Source organism: Lissotriton vulgaris, chromosome 9, assembly GCF_964263255.1.
Source record: "Lissotriton vulgaris chromosome 9, aLisVul1.2, whole genome shotgun sequence".
NCBI lineage: Eukaryota > Metazoa > Chordata > Amphibia > Caudata > Salamandridae > Lissotriton > Lissotriton vulgaris.
Genome location: NC_141697.1, coordinates 326,599,161 through 326,619,641, shown reverse-complemented (window position 1 = coordinate 326,619,641; position 20,481 = coordinate 326,599,161). Strand labels below are relative to the sequence as shown.

General features: G+C 44.4%; 1 protein-coding gene across 1 annotated transcript in view; it reads left to right on the top strand.

Moving 5' to 3' along the window:
• The first annotated feature begins 5,268 nt into the window (after positions 1 to 5,268).
• The window catches only part of EML5 (EMAP like 5), a 1,453,541-nt gene continuing 1,438,328 nt past the window's right edge, over positions 5,269 to 20,481 (top strand). Inside the window, exon 1 of the mRNA XM_086936634.1 lies at positions 5,269 to 5,561. Within this exon, the coding sequence (XP_086792760.1) occupies positions 5,365 to 5,561 (197 nt within the window). The 5' untranslated portion in view covers positions 5,269 to 5,364. The remainder of the gene's footprint in view (positions 5,562 to 20,481) is intronic.

The following is a 20,481-nucleotide window of genomic DNA, read 5'->3' as shown; positions in this document are numbered from 1 at the left end:
GTCAACATTGATCATCCGAGTATTATGACGACACTCTTTCAATGGATCAGATTCCAAGAAAAGCATTAAAAAAGCTAGGTTTAATTTATTTGTAGCAATGTAGGGAGAAAACCGAGTTTACTAAGAAAACTGTGATCTCTCACCAATTGATACTTACCCCGCAGGTTATTCAACCTTATTTAACCTTGCAGATGAGAGACCATGATAGATTCTTGATTATCCGTCTTAAATTTGGTATCCTTTTCAGACTCTTGAGCTTTCCCTCTATTAATAACTGGAATAGTAACATTTGTAATTGTCCCTGTGATAACTCGTCCACACAATCAGATATGCACATTTTATTTTTTTGCAAATTTTATTTTAAACCAAGGAAAAGGTGGATTTTGCCAATATTAAGGTACTTAGAGCTTAGACAATGCCGGCCTGCCTTTTTAGCAATATTGAAGTTAGATGATATTTTTACTGTGGCATCAGTTTCTGCCTTTCTTAAAAATGTTTTTTATTTTCGGAAATCAATTATCATAAGATTTTACTTGTAATTGAACCGTGGCATTTTAATATGAACATTGTATGAACTATGAATTATGTAATTTAATTGTTGTAATATAAATTGTGATTATGTGTAAACTTTTATGGTTATTATGTAACATAACCGAATAAAGTCTTTTGAATTGAATTGAATAACGGGCTATGCACAAGTGCACACTCCTCTCTCGCCCTCCTTCTCTATGGACGTCTGCGGTATAGAAGCCTCGGGTCCATAGGTCACATGCCTAATTATAACTCGGATATAAACCATTTGTAAGCAAAGCAGGGAGACAATATATGTAGCTCATTTGTGATTAAAGGTGTATTCTTCTGGTGTCCAGAACAATCTCTGAAGCAATTTTATTCTGCTTCAGGAGAACCTTTGAACCTCCTGAGGCGAAAAGCCGGGAGATAGATGCGAACTGTTTTAACTTTTGTGTGTCACTTGAATAAACCTTGCTGATTTTAAAGAGCACTTTTCACCTGGCTTCACAGGACTCGCTCCTGAAAACTCACCGCACAGCTGCCCCAGCGCTGTCAGCGGGCTCTCTAACAACCACGGCGCCATTGCCGGCGTGCGAATAGGCCACGCCCCCTTGGAGGCCACGCCTCTTCCTCCCTCCTCATAAAAGTATGTGTCTCTACCGTACGCGCAGCGGGCGCGCCGTTTGCACGCCGAAGACGTGCCTAAGGCAAGCCCGTCTTCGCCCGTCCTGGCCAAGTCATCGCCTCTCGCCAATCCCCCTGCTCGAAAAACGCAGACGGCACACTGTTATGGTAAAAATCATCTCTTGGCACTCAACCCGGGCCCACGATGTGACAAACTAGAGGGCTGCTTGGGACAGACTGCCCTCAATTGTAAGTCCTGTAACTTATTTGTATCTGAACCAAGTTTACCCAGACACAGGGCCACCAGTAGGAATCTTTCCTCGCTTACAATATCTCACCTTAATGTCAGGTCCCTGGTTAAACACCATCCTGAGGTTCATACGCTCTTAACAGATGACAACCCAGACATACTGTTTCTGAGTGAAACATGGCTCAAAAATGAACTAACCAGCATCCCTAATCTTACGCTACCGGCTGGATTCTCTATGACCTCTATCAATAGAGACTCTAGAGGAGGTGGTATTGCAGCCATATATAGAACATCATATAATTGTACTTTTGTGACGGAAGACATTACGGGATGTGAGTGTGCTCGCTTCAAAATCACCACTAGCCCTCACTTCTCCCTATCTGGCCTTCTCATTTATAGACCTCCGGGGCCCACCTCCAAATTTGTAGAGGAACTCTTAGAGACTGCCCATGCCCTAGTTGCTAGTTCCCCCAACTTTACGATCTTGGGGGACTTAAACCTCCATTTTGACGCCCTCGAGGATCCGACCATTAGCAATCTCCTAGCAGACCTTACAGCCTTACAGCTGACCCCTCGTATACTATCCCCAACTCACTCTGCTGGCCATCTACTCGACCCGGTTTTTACTAATATTCTGGAAGTTAAAGTAGACCCCCCTAAACCTATGGGATGGACAGACCATTCTCTTGTCACATTTGTGATCACGACCGCCCCTCAACCCAAAAAGGCGCTGCCCGTCTCCCGTTTTAAACGGCCCTGGCACAAATCCATAGTATGGACTTCCCTGCCAGTTTAGGTGAACCCAATCAGGAAATCACAAGTGACATCAATATGTCATACGCTGCTTTTCAGGAGTGGATTATTAAAGGACTCAACACTATCATACCAGCCAAATGGACTAGAGGACGGAGTACCCCCTCTAACCCATGGTATGACGAGAATTTGAAAAATCTTAGAAAGGAATGCAAAAGAGCGGAACGCCATTGGAGGAAAGATTATAGGGACAAGGATAAAGCATGCTATTTGGCCACACTCAAGCTATATCACAAAGCTATACGCATGGCTTGCGCTTCTTTTTATGCTAAGGAAATTGATTCCAGCCCCAACCCCACAAAAACAATTTTTAAATTGGTGCAAAAATTACAAAACGGTGGCAACCCTGCCTCGTGCATCTCTTCCACTCAACAGTGCGATGATCTTGCCACCTTCTTCACAGAAAAGGTGAGAAAGATCTACAATACCTTCTCACATACCCCTTCTGACTGCACCGGCTCTCCCAATTGTGCTCTCAAAGGCTCCAAGCTCACCCTTCTACCAGCTATCTCTCTTGAAAACCTAGCTACAATTTGTAGGAAGGTGAAATCGGGATCCCCCTCAGACCCCAAGAGACCAGCCCACTTTTTGAAAGCGCTGGACTTCTTCCTACCTTCATTGGCCAAACTCCTTAATCTTTCCTTTTCATCAGCCACAGTACCCACATGTTGGAAACAGGCTTGGGTTACTCCCATAATTAAAAAATCTACTCTAGACCCCGCAAAACCGGAAAACTACAGGCCAGTTTCACTGCTCCCGTGGGTGTCTAAATTAGCTGAAGCCCATGCGAACACCGTACTCACTTATCATCTGGCCAAAAATAACATCTTGGACCCCTCTCAACACGGGTTCAGGCCTGGACACAGTACGTAGTCCGCCCTTCTTTCCACCACAGAACACCTCCGGAGGATTATGGACACCGGTCAGAGTGCTGCGCTGATACTGCTCGACCTCAGCGCAGCATTCGACACGGTTTCCCATAATATCCTACTGGGCCGCCTGGAAAGCATTGGGATCAGTGAACTGGCTCTGGAATGGTTTCGGTCATTCCTCACGAGCAGATCCTTTCGCGTGTCAGCCCCCCCTTTTATTTCCCAACCTCATGCGATCGGCCAAGGAGTCCCACAGGGCTCTGCCCTTAGCCCATCCGTTTTTAATGTGTATATGCAACCTCTTGCGGCAGTGGCCAAAGAATGGAACCTCACGCTGGTGTCGTACGCTGACGACACCCAGCTGGTAATCACCCTCACGGAGGTGCCCTCTGCCACTGCTACAAGATTTAGGGATGGGTTAGCTGCAGTCGCCAACTGGATGACTGCAAACTGTCTACAACTAAATGCAGGAAAAACCGAGGTGTTACTCCTGGGTAAGAACACTAGCGGCTGGAACGACCATTGGTGGCCCCCTTTGCTGGGCCCCACCCCCCCTCCCATATCCCTGGTAAAGAACCTAGGAGTATGGTTGGACTCCGCACTGAATTACCAGTCGCATACCAAAAAAGTAGCAGCTACATGTATTGGGTTGCTGAGAAGCCTTAATTCCATTTTAGGCTTCTTTGACCCCAAGACAAGGCAGCTCATTGTCCAATCCACCATCCTTGCCCGGCTGGATTATGCGAACGTCCTTTTACTGGGCGCTAACAAAGCCGAGATAGCTAGATTCCAGCGTATTCAGAACTCAGCGGCAAGGGCAATTGTAGGCCTGCCCAGAAGATGCTCGGCTAGAGCCACCATACAGAGGCTCCATTGGCTGCCCATGGAGGCTCGCATCCAGTTTAAGGCTCTTATCATCGCTTTTAAAATCCTTAAAACTGATGGCCCCGAACTTCTCCGATCGTTGTTAACACCTTACACCCCCCCCAACGCAATCTTCGCTCTATGGGTCAACACTTAGTAGTGGTTCCCCGCACGAAGTTCTGCCGTATCGGAGGTCGCTCCTTCAGATTAATGGGAGCAAAATTATGGAACTTTTTGCCCCCCCACATTCGTTGCCTTAACAACCTGTCCGCTTTTCGTAAAGCAGTAAAAACGCACCTCTTTCCACTTCTGTAGTCTCTTCTCCCTCCCCCCCTCCTCAGTTGGTTATGCTATAGTTCTTAGCGCCGGGACGCCCCGTTGCTGGGGCAGCTGTCGCGCTCTACAAAACATATAACATAACATAACACCACACTAAAAACTGCTGTGCACATTATAGAATACATAGAATTGGCCATTAAATTATAGGAGAGTAAAAAAATAGAGCGCCTTGAAGTGTGAATGGGCTCGCAAGGACCCTTTTACTGTATTAGAAGATGAATCAATAATTATTTTTAGGAATGATAATTCATAGCATTAAATACGATTTTAACAGTAATAATATTTACATGTAGCGATATTTATTTCACATGTATTGTCAGTGCATTTAAATAAAACTTTAATTAAATGTCTCTGCGGAGTAGGAATCGTCCGGAAACACTTGACAAATGACCCAATATACTAAACATGACACATGTAAGACCGTCACCTCATAACACGTAGGGAGGGAACCCAGACACTACTGGTATATCCATCACCAAAAGCAGCCAGCAGCCCTTGTCTGACCAACCGTGCATTGACCCATCCGGCATTTACTTCTCACACTGGGTACCCATGACAGAGGTCCGTCCGACCATCACTCACGCTGGTCACCCAGAGCCAGAACTGCGGCTGGCAGCAGGACCTTCCCGGGCACAGAGCGGTTGTCATATCCTACTCACGATTACTGCCAAGTCAGTGTCTGAGTCACACTACTTGATTCACAAACCAACCCAAAACGTCTATAACCTGCATGACGTCTGCCACCTGGCGGAGAAGGCAGCGGGCAGTGTTTATATACACCGCAGAGGCACGTGCGGACTACACAGCCAATGAAACGTTTCGGCAGTCTGCCCAGGACATTAAGATTGGCTAAGGTGTCACCAATGCTCCAATCCAATGGCACCTTACATTTTACCAGTCCCGCCCACTCCCAGGCGACTCCCAGACTACGGGATTGGCTCACATGCGAAATTACGGACAAATGTCATCCGTGGAAAGATCAATAACGGACAACGGATATTAGGCTGATTTCGCAGAGGAACCGTGCTCGCAGCCGACCGGTAGTCAGTCACATTACCCCCCTCCCCGGGGAAAGACAGCCTGTGGACCATGGCTGACCGCACGCCGCCGGCCTGCCACTTACGCCTGGAGTGGGTGTACGGCTACCGGGGACACCAGTGCCGCAACAACCTCTATTACACGGCTGCGAAGGAAATTGCTTACTTTGTGGCTGGGGTCGGCGTGGTTTATAACAGCCGGGAACACCGCCAAAAGTTCTACCGCGGGCACAACGATGACATCATCAGGTAACCTTGCAGCTTTTAGTTCTCCTTGAACATCACCGCATTCATCCCAATTTTCAACAGTCGAGATTGGGCACGTGAATATTAAAAAAGTGGAATTACTTACTGTAACACTTACTATCGCCCATTTCCTGCATGGCGCAAAGCACTACCAGTTACCCTTCTAATAAAGTATTGAAACCCTGCTGGGAAGTCCCGTTGCTTTCCTGTTAGATCGATTGTAATCGTGCTTATTCTCGTCTATTAAATTGTGCAGTCATGCTGATAATTGAAGGTATGCATTCCCCTCAGAAGGTATAGTTAATGCAGGTGTGCTTCAAAGTTCTTGTGTGAGTGTTCTGTATCATTTCTATAACGCATTGTGATGAAAGGCGCTCGCAATTAATTAGTTGTGGTTATGCTTTAATGTGTTGGCGCGCCGTTATTACAGCGAAGACCTGCCTGTTAACAGTAAATGGGTGTATATGTATATATGTATGTGTGTATGTATGTATATATATATATATATATATATATATATATATATATATATATATAATCGAGAGCTCTTCAGCCCAATTGCAGTGGTATTTTGAAAGGCTTGAGAAATGCGACCGAGCATGAAAAAGTAATGTAACGACAGATTGTACTGTACGCAGTTTGCCTGAATGTCAAAGCATTTTTGGGTGTTTTCTATACTGCCGCAGTGTCACCGTAAGGGTCAATGGACAATATTCGGATTGTGCAAGTCACCAGTAACGTATCTGAATAATGCTGTGCAAGTCACCAGTAACGTATCTGAATAATGCCGAACCTCATAGGATTTAACGTAATTTCTTCAAAAAACACATCCACTCCACGAGGGGCCGCCTTTTCCCCCCTAGACCAATATCTAGGGTGGTGACTTAAGACTGGAGGATTGGAGGTCGAAAGTACCCCAGTTCTTTAGTTCTACACTAGAAGTACGAAGGGCGTGCATTACTGTAGTAGAGCCGCTGGAGGAGACAGTATCGGCAATGGCATTAACACAAAAAGACAGGGCAGGACAAAGCTGGAGACCGAGCAGTCTTGTCGTGTTAGACACTGCCTCGATACAAGAGCCGATGTGTACTATTCACCTCTAAGTTCCCGTCCTGCACGTTCCTGTTGTTCTCCTCTCTCGCTTAACTAGACGCAAAAGTACATTGTTTATTGATTGGGTTCACATATCACCCTGGGGCTTCAGTGTTGCCGTTGCTTGTTTTTTATTGCATTCATCCTTCCTTTCATTGAGGAAACAGCTGCCATCTAGCATATCAATACAGGGTGGGAACAAATGGGTGTCTCAAATGACCGTGCTTAAGGACGGTGTACCAACCGAATCCTATATGATTAACACACTTCTGCAAGGCAAAATCAAGCTTATTCGAGATTATATGAATTTAGGAGACACACGTGGATGGAGACAGATACACATACGTATAACCTCAGGGGTGCATATTTATTTAAATGTGTCCAGAGCTTGTGCGTACCTTATTTTGGTTGCCAAAAACAACACTTCATCTGAGCAAAAGCATTTGTACATCTTGTATAGGATTTCCAGTAAATTGTTACGGCCTGCTGTTGAGAAGGGTTTGATAAGACTAAACTATAGCCGACGCCAACGTGAATATATGAACACAGAAAAAAAGAAAATAGCCACTTTGAAAGTGAGCTAGGGCCTTCTTGTGCCTTCCCAAAGGGGAATTGGTAATATGAGGTTCCAATACTGCATTATACAGTATTTCTGAGTTATTAATTGTAATTAATTGGTTTATACGGGTATGGTGGCTAGTTGAGGGGACATGTGTGCAGCTGGTGGGGTAGTTCTTTGAGCTTGGCATCTGCTGTAGAGCTCTGTATAATCTGCAGTCACGTGTTCGAATGCCAGCCCAGCCCAGCATGGCCGACCGAAGGTCGATAAAATGAACACCATTGAGTTGAGCAATAAGAACCGATGTGTTTCTTTTTTTGAACGACACCGAGTGCACTCACTTTGGGACGAGTTAGAGATAATTTCCCAACATAATCCCGCTGTCCAGGATCACTTTGTCTGTGCTTTTCTCGGAAGCTTCGGTTGTAAGCGCAGCGAGCCAGCTGCCCGAGTTCAGCACCAGAGGGCTGGACAGCTCTCGCTGACGTTTGGAAGGCAGCTATGTAAGACGGCCGCAGAGAAAGCCCTTCGGCATCTAACTGCTCTAGGCGGATGAGCGGGGTGAAAAGCTAATAGATCGGTGTATTTTAATCCTACAGATGGCTGTTATGTGTTCTTTTCTGGAATAGACAGTTGATATCTGGCTGTGCTGCGCTGGGTACTTGGTTTTACGCTTGACTTAATTTTCCTTCAGCTGATACTTGGAGACATTCGTGTCACTGCGTGTCTGTGTCATTGTGTGAACGCTGTGTACATGGGTATGCTGGTGTATCGCTGTGTGTTACCGCGTGCACATTAGGTTCTAGATGTGTGTTTTAGTGACTGCACGTAGTTTTTCGTGTGTTAGTTCAGTCCAGCACTAGGCTAGATATTCTTCTCTGTGTTTCAACCCTGCAACGATGATGAAGCACAGTCCTTGTTCAGGCCTCACTGTTCAGTGCAGCCAGTAACACATCACCACTGACCCCCCTTTTCACCATTTGTTTATCCAGTGTAATCTCAATGCACAGCTGTCTACATTCGAGTTTCTTTGTCCCAGAATAGGGGATTTAGAGTCTGTATGTTGATCGTGTTATGCAGTTTAAGAGTCTGGTTATGAAGTCAATGCCCAGGATATTTCATGTTCATGTAACGCGTGGAAATGTCAATATATATATTCTGCTTTGGTAGTTTGTGTGTCTCTTTGCTTAACTCTGTGTGCACATGTATTCCTGTTTGTGTGTGCTCTCTAGTGTCTTTGCACAGAAATGCGGATTTCCTTATGCCCGTGTTGTCGTTTGTCCTCCGTGTTTGACCTTTGTTCTCCGTGTTTGACCCTGTCGTTTGATGTGTTTGTCCTCTTTCTATTGTGTGTGCTTGTATTAATGGTCGTCGCTGTAGCGTGCCTGTCCTTGCCTGTATTTTCATCTGTTCATGTGGTGAAGGGCTGACTGCTAATGTCCGTCAAACCTTAATCCCTTCCCATCTGTCTTTGAGGGTCACATTGCTCGGTGTCTGCAGATACACGCTAGAACACAGAAGCGGATGGAAACGTAATGTTGGGGCAGTGCATTTCCCTTTTTGATGCAACAATAGATTATATAGAAAGAAGCAAATTACATTTTGCCAACGATCCATAAAAGCCCTGGTGCTGTGAGTGCATTTGTTGAGTTTTCCTCCTTGTCTTGGTGTACAAGGTAAACCTGGCTTTCTGTGAGCTAATAAATAACCCCGTAAGTTTCCTTTACCGAAAAAGCAGGTCACAGACATATCATGAAACTAAGCACCCGTGTTACACAAATTAAGAACAAACCCAGCGAAATACTTGAATATTGGGTTTGTGACGCTGTCTAGCCCCAGGATTGTTGCATGTGTATTTACGCAGTGTCTAAGGGAGGAACAGGTCTTATTGAAGTTGATTATGCAATAGTGTTCACCTAAGCCAGCTTTCTTTTGAATAAACACCTTTGTCTATACTTGACTGCAGGTGTCATTTTTCAGAGGAATTATTTCAATTATTAATACCACAGGAGTCAGTTCCTGCCTTCAGAACAGCTTGTAGGGTTCCTGTCCTCAAAGAAATTTCCTAGCGCTAAAGAATGCTGTCATAGACTCCGAGGCATGCAAATATGAATTCCCAGCCTGCAAAAATATAATATCGAGAGAGGTTGCTTTCATCTTTACCTCATGTTTGCCATTCTGGATTTATGTATAAGCATGAGGTGATAATTGGAGAAGTGAATAATCTGATTCGTCTTGCCTTCCCTGGTTAACCCTTCATCAAATATAACTTCTAGGGTTTTGACGTTAAATTTAACTTCAGTTTTGATCTCCTTTACTCAAAAGGCTCAATAGTCGGAGCTGTTGTGAGCTAGCAAATAATCAGTTTCTATTAGTAGAAACTCAATTGTGGCTTCATTCAACACTAACCAAATGTCATTCATCCATTATTGGATAATGACGAAAACCTCAGCAAATTTCAGACGACCTACAATTTGGAGAAGGACAAAACACCAATTATATTCTGGTTGTTGTCTGTGTAATGTTAGAACCTAACATCCACATTGAATAGAAGCTAATGTAACTACCATGTATGTTTTAAAGCACAGAGGTTAGGGGCAGGAACCATGTGGTACACCACGTTGAATTAGGATTGTCTTAGTTGGGACCTGGTATATAACTCTGGTTTTCCAAACTAACCAGAATGACGCCATTTATTTCTAAGAGGTCTATGACGCCTGGCAGTGCTTAATTTGAGCCAGTTGTTGCAGGTGAGGACCCTCTGGCATTCGTTTCGGGGACAAGCGCTTATTTGACATAGACCCAGAATTAGACTAGGAAAAACACAAAAGAGGAAAGACGAAAGCAGAAGACCAAAGGGGAAACCTGTGTCTGGTGATGGATTAAAGAGGCTTGAGGTGGAACCAAGACCACAAAGCCTTGGTATTCAGCATACTGGCATTAAATATTGCTGGCTGCGGGTTTCTGGGAAAAGCTTTGTGCCCCTCAGTTATTATTCTGCAAATTAAGCACTGCTTAGACACTAACAATTTCAAATGAGTGAGAATTAAATAATAAATACAAATAATAAAGTATAACCTTCTTGTATGACCCCAAAAGAGACCAATCCGTATTCTTTCTTATGTTAGGAAAAGAGCATAGAAGTTAAAGGTCATTCAATCTTGGCTGCTGGATGAAAATAATTAAGGGGCACATGTTTTTTTTTTCTTCAGGAGGATTGACTTCCAAAATAGCGGAGCCTGGAACCTTCCAAATAAATTAAAAACTGAATTTGTTCTCTTATTCAACAAAATACCCAGGTATGGCTCTGTTTCAAGGATCTTGAAGGCTTTTTCCTCTCCCTCACATTTGGCCAACAATTGTTCAGCTTCCACCTCCAGTCCCTTTAAGTCCCTAGTAGATAATAGGGCATGGCGGTTTAGAGGCCAGCAGCCTTTGTTGCACTTGCATGTGTGCACTGCTGAGAGCCTGGCTTCATTTTAAAAGCAGCCCCCTTTTTGCAGCACTGCTTTTAAATGTAAATTGTGCTCAAACTAGACTTTGGTGTTAGGAGCATTGAAAAAGTTATAAACTACAATATTTTGGCATATTTGGTACCCCCAGGGTCTCCCCTAGGTGTCATCATTATAAAGAGGGCCCTTATGAAAGAGGTTTTATATGCCCTGGGGATAGACAAATTGCACATTGCACCCCCCTTTGTAGTAAAGTGCTTCCCAAAATTGACTTTAATGCCAGGGGCATGTTGGAGTGAGGATTCACAATATCGTAGCATATTGAAGACCCCTAAAGTCTCCCCTAGGTGTCCTAGGGGTGGGGGTCATGTAACTATAAGCAGGGCCTTATAAAATATGTTTCTATGCCTTGGTTTGGTCTGTAAGCCAAAATTCAGCTTTCTTGTGCTCCTCCCTGATTGGTCAGAGTTAACCGGATTAGCCTGGCTGTTTTGATGAAGTGACAAGTGACTCACCCAGTGAGAGGCTATCTGGTATAGAGAGCTCTGCTACACAGGAATGCTAGAGCAGGGGGGAGGAGTCATAAAGCAGGGAGTTTCAAAGTGGGATAAGGCAGGCAAGGAATCCCAGGTTCATTGACCCCCAGTCCCTCAGACCCAGCCAGATGGCAGGCTTAAGGCAGGAATTGTAGATGGTAGGGGGAGGAGAGCTAGGGAAAGGAGCCATAAACCTGTAGGCGGTTTAACTAGTTCTTGCTCCTCTGTTGAGAGTTCAGCCATACTGAATTTTGGAGCAATAGTGCTTTCTCAGGGAAGATTATGCCACACTTTGGAGGAAGTGATCATGCTCTGGAGTGTTGCCCTACACCTCAATAGACAGGAGTGCTCTCCTGCTTGACCCCTGAGAACAATGAATAAATATGTGAGAGGTGCTGCTTGAAACTAAGCGAAGAAGAAGCCTTGCCAAGCTGGAAACTTGATTTGCACCATCAGGCCCTGCTTTCTGACTGGCTGTGCCTGATGCATTATTTGGAACTGTAGCCCTTTGGATGTACCTTGCTTCAAGATAAATAAAGAGTGAAAAGCAGGTGAAACCAACCTATTTATTTGGATCGTCAAAGATGGATTGCTATAAAAAAATCCATCATTACTTACCATTGGGTGGATTCCTCTTCACTCATTTAATTGGTATTCATTCGTCAGTGATAGCGGCTGGCTTCATTTTGCCAGTCTCTCTAGACAGCTACGATGTCTTTGGTAGGATTTTGGTTTTACTTCTTTGGATTCAACACATACACACACGGATAGGGCTTCGAACCAGGTCACAATCCGGTTCCAATCACCTTAAGTCCCACCCACAAATAAACAACCATCCTATTAAGAAGTACAAAATACATATGTTTGTATTTGCTCTTCAAGAGAAGAAAAGTGCTGGTGCAAAATCTTATGATCAGGTGACAGCTGCTCCAGCCAATCTTTAATCAACATCTTTGTTGCCTTCTCCATCGTTGCTTCCTTGTCACTTGTCCTTTGCTGCTTGCACCCACCCCCTCCTGCCATTGTTTCTGTCCTCCCATAATGTTGTTTGCACCTCTCCCTTCCCCATTGATGGCTCCTAGTTCTTGTAGCCCCACTCTCACATTGTCCGTGTGTCTTCCACATGCCATAAGAAAACCAGCATTGGCAACACCAATAGATCTCACCTATGCATGCTCTACTAGCTTTATAAATGGTTTGTTAGCCATGTTGCACAGCGTGGCTGCTGTGCAAAATGACTGAAAGTAAAGGAAAGATAAAGCCTTACGCGGCCAGCATTGAACACATCATAGCGCTTATATTTTTTACTTTTAGCCATGTTGCGCATCAGATGTGCTCTGCAACATGGCTAAAAACATTGATGAAGCCAGTAGATCTCACATAGGCGAGAACTATTGGCTTTGACAATGCTTGTTATTCATTTGGCGTTAGTTTGAAGATTGCCTCTTTTTAACTCATCATCTATGTATATGAAAAAGACAAGTGTGTTGTTTTGGACTAAGATTGTTCTCACCCATACATCTTTAGGTCTCAAAAAGAGTTTGGCACAAAGTGGAAAAATGGGTGAATGTGCCTTTTTTCTATCTACTGCGAGTTGAGCACTAACTGTGCTTGCTCACTCAGTTTTTAAACAAGTTTGCGGCAGCCATGGGTATGCAATTACAAAGGTATACATGGTCCGTTCATGTCATTTCCAAATAAGGGGGTGCGGAAGCGCTAAATTTGAAGGTATGGTAGGCTTTCCTCACTTAATGATACCGGATTTAAAATGATACTGTAAGAAAGTGGCTCTATATATACTGGATCAAAGTAAGGTACAGTGTGTGTATAGAGTCCCCAATCCCCAGAGGTATAACAGAAGTTAAAGTCAGATCTGACCTTATTCTCTAAAGTGGTAGCTTGGTCGAGCAGTAAGGCAGTATCAGAGGACAATGTAAAGCATTTGTTGTACACACTCAGTCAGCAAAAGGTTTCAAACACTCAGGAACTGAACTCTAGGCCAATCGTTTTTATATCAAAAGATATAGTTGTTTCATTTTAGAACCAACAGGTATCGAAATATACTTTTCTCAATATGAATGACTTGAAGTAATTACTTTGCAGAAAGTCAGTAGACTTGGTAGGTACAATAGTTACTTGGGTTGCAATAGGCAACAGAATTCTAAACACAATTTAACATTGAGCTCAATGGGTTTTTCTACATAAATGCAGTTGATTACTTTCAGGATTACTTTTCTTACCACAGGACTGGATCCTGGATTCAGTCCCGGGACCTAAGCTGTAAACAGTTAAGTAAAAGCGTTTTGGTTACAGTTGTGATCTTCTTTCTTGTTTTCTTATCGGGATCTGAGGAAGGAGGGTTCAGGGTGCCCCTAAATACTAAATTTAGGGGCGTTACAGGTAGGGCAAGGGCAGGGACCAATGGGTCCCTGCCCTGGGGTGAGTACACCCCCTAGCCTGCTCCTCTCCTGTGGGAGGGGGGCAGGAGCCTAGCTGTGATTGGGCAGGGTTCCCCATCTTCAAGATGGCTGGAGCCCGGAGTCGGACTTCACCTCGCCTCTCCCACCTGAGGGGTGAGGTTGGCATAGGCTGGCATACCCCCTTTCCTCACTTTGGGGTTCCCACCGTTCTTCCCACCAGAGTGGGGGTCAGAACCAGTGAGGGCCTGTTGCTGGGTACAGCAAATGGTCTGGAGAAGCTCCTAAGGGCGGTATGCCTTTGAAGCTTCCCCTGCCCCTCCTGGGGGAGGAGGCCTGGCACCTCGTCCCAGGACATGCATTGTTCCAGGCCCCCGAGAGCGGCAGGCTCTCGGCCCAGGGGTCCAGAAACATGTCTGGTGGTGGCAGCCTCGGCAGCGACACAGTCAGAGCGTGGATTGTAGGTTAGGTTTCTGGGAGCATCTCTAAGATGCCCTCTGTAGTGCATTTTACATTAATCTCACACTGGCATCAGTGTGGGTTTTATGTGCTGAGAAGTTTGATATCAAACTTCTCAGTCTTCAGTGACGCCATCATGGTACTGTGGAGTTCGTAATGACGACCTCCCAGCACCATATACTCTTACATGGTAGCACTGCACTTACACGGCCCAGGAATGGCTCTGGGTACAGTAGGGGCACAGGGCTCATGCACCTGTGCCCTCACCACTGGCATAAGGCACCCAGCTAGAGGGGTGACTGAGGTATGCCAGGGCAGTGGGTTTTGTGAGCATGGCACACAGGGATGTGTGCCATGTCAACTCGTTTACTTCTGCACTTAGACACTCAGCCTGCAAAGGCAGTGTGTGGGTGTCAGGGCGCAGGGCCCCTAAGGGTGGCACAATAAGTGCTGCAGCCCTTAGAGGTCTTCTCTGGTCACCATGCCCTGGGTACCTACGGTACCATTTACTAGGGGCTGACAGGTGGCCAGAGATGCCAATTGAGTTTTAGTTTCAACACAGTTTTTAGGGAAGGAACACAGGCCCTGGGCACCTGGTTGGCAGGAGCCCAGGGCACACTCAATCAAAGCACATCAGCAGTTCAGCAAAAAGTGGGCCATACCAATGCAAGAAAGATGGCACTTTGTGTATATCAGTGATGTATTTGCTTGTTGCCATGAGGAATTGTGTAAATAATCAATGACATCAATGCACCTATTTACAGTCAAGAAAATTGCAAGTGCAAAACCATTTGCACCTGGACTCGGGTGTTGTTGAACCCAATTTACACAAAATTGAAAAATGGACAGTAATCTTTACTAACAGTGTTTGTGCATATTTTTAAATCGTTCTTACCCCTCGCAAGAACATTTTTTACAAGCTGAAACTGTCAAGTGTCCGTGTAAATACATATCCCCTAATGGTAAATAAGGACACAAATTGCATTTGGGCGTATTTTATTGGACCACCTAATACTTTATTATGTCATTATCTATAGCTTGCATCAGTTCTCAGTTGGCCTGATGTCTGTGCTCTGCTGGTAATTTAAATCCACGTATATCTGATGTTTATTTGTGGGTCTGTCTGTCTGTCTGTCAATCTGCCTGTCTGCCTGCCTGCCTGTCTGCCTGCCTGCCTTCCTGCCTGCCTGTCTTACAGGCTCTCTGTGAAATGTGTTAATTTCTATCTTCCTTTTGGTATATCCGTATATGCGGTATCTTTATCTAGTGGTTTGCTTCTTAATCTAGCTGCCTCTGCCTCTGAAATGAATCTGCAGCGGTTGTTCATCTGTCTTAGTTTACGAAATCTGTCTTCCTCTCTGTGACCTCTGGCTCCTTATGATGTCTGCATTTCTCCAAAGGTTTCTGTCCATCTGTACGATTGATTTGTTCGATGTGCAGCTTATTTAAAGAAGAGATGGCCGGAGTCAACAGGCCCTGGCCTTGAAATGAAGACATCTTGTCGATCTCAAATCGAGTAAATCTCAGCGCATATTAAAAGCAGCTAAATAAAATAATTTGCCTTCATGAAAAATATGACGCCTTACAACAGTATGGAGCAAAACTAATCTTAAAGAGTGAATTAGATAAAGGTATTGAGGTCGGTTTCTAAATGCTTCTAGACGGACTTTTCTTTGTGGAAGCAGGTCCAAAGCGCTTTTAAAATATGAAACCTGTATTAGAAGGAACTGCAGAGAGGAATGTAAAGGTGCTCTACCCTAGATATATGTATATCTATCTATACATATGACAAATAATAATATATATTTTTCAAAATATTTTTAGGATATCTTTAGTGTGGTGGATGACTGAAAATATTCAGATCTGGTAGCATCAGATTATCCCAACACCTATTATAGTGCAGTGGAGGTATACTTGGCTCTCAGGGGAGTGAGGATGAGCAGTCCTAGGCATCTCACGGTGTACCGCAGGCGATAAGCACAATCAGTGAATGTCCAGGCCAGTTCTTTTCTTTTTAAGCAATCCTATTGAACTGTAGTTTGTTACTCAAAAAAGGGTAGCACTACGAGGATGCGCGCTACTGTGTTTACGGGGTTGACTACACAGAGAAACACATTTTTAGGATTAAGAATAGATGCAGGTTTGCTATGATGAAGTGGACTAGCTTACTTGTATTGTGTAACCCGTAGGTCTTGTCAATAATCTTTGACTATGCGGTTCATTGATGCAGGTTGCAGTTGTCTTTAAAAAATCTCACCAAAATCTGGTTAGCCAAATTAATTGTCAAAGTGTCTCAGTTGCTGGTGTTTACTTGACTTGGAGCGCACTTAGAATTTCCAAACAAGGGTGTGCAGTTTTTTTCCACATGGGGTGAGTGGTCATATGTGTGGTCACTAGAGCTCGTTGGGGTAGCCTTGCCTCCTTCTCTCTGCATTGGAGCTACCAAAGACCACATCACCTCAGCGAATGCACTCCAGACAAGCAGAACTCGTGGTGCAGGAACACTTTCCTCTGGCTGGTCTAGTCCATTTTAGCTACCCTTGTCCATTCTTGCATGCTCTGACCTCACTCTTTTTTTAAAAAAAAAAAAACCTCAAAAAAACCTGGTTACTCACCCTACAATTTCATCTCGTACTGTGTGACATCCCAGCTGTAAAGGTGCCTAGCGATCCCCTCGGGGATGATTTGTGAGCCAAATAAATCAATAAATAAATAGTCCATGGTACTGGAGTAAGGTCCTCGAGGTGCCGTGAACAGTTAATTTAAGTCCTCGGTCTTCCACTTTGGGGATCCCTGGAGTTGGTTTACTAGTGGATCAGCAGACATTGGAATTTGGTCTTTGGTTGGGCAGAGATGCTGAAAGATCCTCTGGTTCATGTGCATCCGCAACAAACACACTCCCTTCACAATCTGCTGCTTATGGTCTACTCCTCATTCTAGACACAATGGCTGGACCTCTCCTCGATTGGCAGCAGCTTCTGCCAACAAGGTGCTTTCTTCTTCCCTTTTAGAAGTCAGGCAGGCAGGCTTGGACAGACACACAGCTTGTCATGCAGGATGGGCAGACCAGCGAATGTTGTCTCACTGCAGGGAGATTGGCTGTGAGTGATTCTGGTGCTGAATCATAGCAGCTGTGAGTGTAAGTTTGGGTACCTCTTTTATACATGATTTCCTGACATGGGATGTGGATCCACTGTCTACAGCTCAGAAACCAGTTCGGGGTGGTTTCTATTCCTTCATCTCCTTTCTGAAGGGCATACTAGTTTGTGTAAGGTGATGACGGTCGTAGCAGGTAGTGATCATGCTTGCTCCAAGCAGATACTCCTTTAACACCAGCACAATCACTGTGAAGCTCTGCACCTGGCTGTCATCAGTTTTGAAGGATGGGTCACTCAATGAAAGAAAAATAGCCTAGGCTCTGCCTAGAAACTTTCTCCCTCCAACCACCACATCTACTGCCTGACCCATTTGCCCATGCCATCGACCACGTGGCAATGCCCAGGAATGATTAATCAGCAACTCTCTGCTAAATATGTTAAAAATTATTTCTAAAGACAACCCTGTCTCCATCCTCCCCACTGCAGTGTCCAGAGCTACACCCCCCAGCTCAGAAGTACATGCAGTACACTTCCACTGTATGGGAAGGTTGTATCACTACCTCCATCCTGTGCCATGTCAAAATGTGGGACAATCCAACATTGATTTTATTGGCTACAGTAAACGCACTCACAAGCATGGCGTCCTGCTACTTGGCACCATAAGCAAAACACATACTCAACATATACACAGGGATGTCCGTGCAGGGCTTGGAAATGACATGCAGTGGAATGTAACAGGAACTGGCCTGTAGGTATTAGGCTCTTATTTGACCTGTGCAAACACTATGGTTTCAAAGATGGTATGCAGCCAGCACAGCTCATTGTACATGTTCCAGAGATCCAGGCGGTAGCCTCGGGTCAGCTAAAGAGTATTTCTTTTGCACTTATCTTTGGACGGTAAGCCAGGTCATGGGTGTCATGATCAGTTTCAGCCCTAGGACTGTATGTGCAGGCAGGACATCATTTGTGCTGGCCCAAAAGAAAGCCAGGATACTAGATTCTATTGCAGTCGGGAGGACCCGAGGCAGGAGTGCACATCCTGTTGCCCCGCAGGAGACATTCCCATCCCAACACATTTAGAGTTTTATGCAGTGAAATCATGGTATGACCATCGCTTGCGCCAATAACTTCTAAAGTTATCAGCCTGAAAAAAAAAAGTTGCATTCCTCAGCTACATTTGTGTTGCCTTTTACACAAGTAATGAGATTGATTGAATAGGAACCATAAAATTGCCCCACAGGTGGCATGAACTGAAAACAAACAAGAAATAGTGTTTTACTAACATTATCAATAACATTGTGTACAGCATGAAACAATATTCTGCATCTGAATGGCTTGTGAAACTATCCCCAGCAGGAAAATGAGACCTTCAAAGGAGCTACTTTGTGCCCTCCAACATAAGGCATTCTCCATTCAATTTCAGGAAATTGCCACATAATGTCATGAAAATGCCCACATAAATGAATTCTTTCCTCATTTGTGCTATTTTTTTTTTCTGTCAGTTGAACCATTAAACTGCCCCCTTACAGCGACCTTGGAACTGTACAGATTATCACATTACCTCACTGGTAGAGGAGACACTTTCATCATATGCAAAATAACATTCTCCTGTATGCCATTTAATAGCCCCGTTTAGGCCTTATCGTGCCCTAAACTATTACATTAAACAAGGAGGTATGGGAAAGAGCACTGCCATAGTTCACGTGGCCATAGAGCAAAGTAACAATAATCTCCTCTTCCACTTATGAGAGGTGTGGATCTGGTCACTGTAACCATTTACATCTGCCTTTTGATGAACGAGTCTGGCTGCCTAGTGTGTGTTATTATTGTGATTAACCTGACTGTACTGAATAGTCCGAGGTTTTGGAGCTGTATAAATACTTGTGGCTTAACAACTAAATTGTATTCATTCCTTGCATATTTAGAGCAACTTCCTTGGACAAGCCTTATCAGTAGCTCAATATCAAATCTATATAGTGTTAACCAAGGAGCAGCAGCAATAAAACTAGGCCTGGGCAAAATTCTTGCATTTTCCTTATTGGAACGTACACAAAATGCCTCAAAAAATTGTGTGAAATTATGTGTTCTTACTAGAAGTGATGGTTGAGCAGGACTAGGTGGGGGCCGAACCCCTGTATTTTACTGAATCCCAATAATTTACAACCCCCCCCCCCCTCAATTTTTACCCCAGGCAGTTTGGCTCCACTCTTCCTGTGGATCTAGCGCCAAGAGACACAACCCTCCACAACATTAAACCTACTAATTAGCATAGTAGAAATCAAATAGAAACTGGGACCACTCAATATCTGACTTCTAGATCGAAAACAAGTTTACAAGATTTACTACAGATTTCTTATTATAAGTGATACAGAAAAATGCATAGATTGCCATGGTGACTAAGATACATAACACAAAATCAGAACCTGGAACATGAATCCCTATTGAAGCACTAAAAACTCTCCAGATTCCAAGTGTCAAACTGATAAAGAGCACCTGCAGCATTTGAAGTGCAAATAAATCCCAAGTAAATCGGACAGTTTCGGAAGGAAAATGAGAAGTCTCCCTGTAACCTTCAAAATTAGAAGGTTTAATACACACTTTATGCATAAACAATTAGCAAGATTGCAGGTTCAGTATGACTTTATCATGGGAAGGCTGATCAATTTTATATTTTCTAATGGAGGTTCAACAAAAAGGATGGAAATATTGAGTTAGAAGATCTAAATATTATGTTATGTTGTGTTAATTAGGATTTGTAGAGCACATAATCGCCGGCAGGTCTCTAAGCGCTAAGAGAGAGTAGCTCTGGATTCCCCCAGTGAGTGTATGTTGGTCCCGGGTCAAAGCGTGTGTTATGTCCAGGCCTCTGTAAAGAGGAGGTTCTTCAGATTTTTTCTAAACTGGAGAAAGACTTTTTCCATACAAAGGTTTCCTGGTAGCTTATTCCACAACTGTGGGATCAAGCCCGAGAAGGCTCGACCCCCTTTGGTCGTTGTATTGAACCGTGGACAGGCCAGCCGGCTTGCGACTGATAACCGAAGGGACGGGTGCGTCTTGGGAAGTATCTCCCCAGGTGCTCCTTGATGTATACTGGAACCTGTCCATAAAGGGCCTTGTGGGCACTGCAGAGGCCCTTCATCTGTTTCGTTTATTTGACAAATATTGACTTTTTTTGTGTCCTCTGTCAGGAAAACGATAGCCAGAATCGAGGTTGCTATGCTGCACCGGTTTGTTACAGCGCCGTCTTTTTGCCCACTGAGCAGAAGGTGCTGGTTGGGACAGCACTGTACTCCCACCAGCTCGTCCTTGT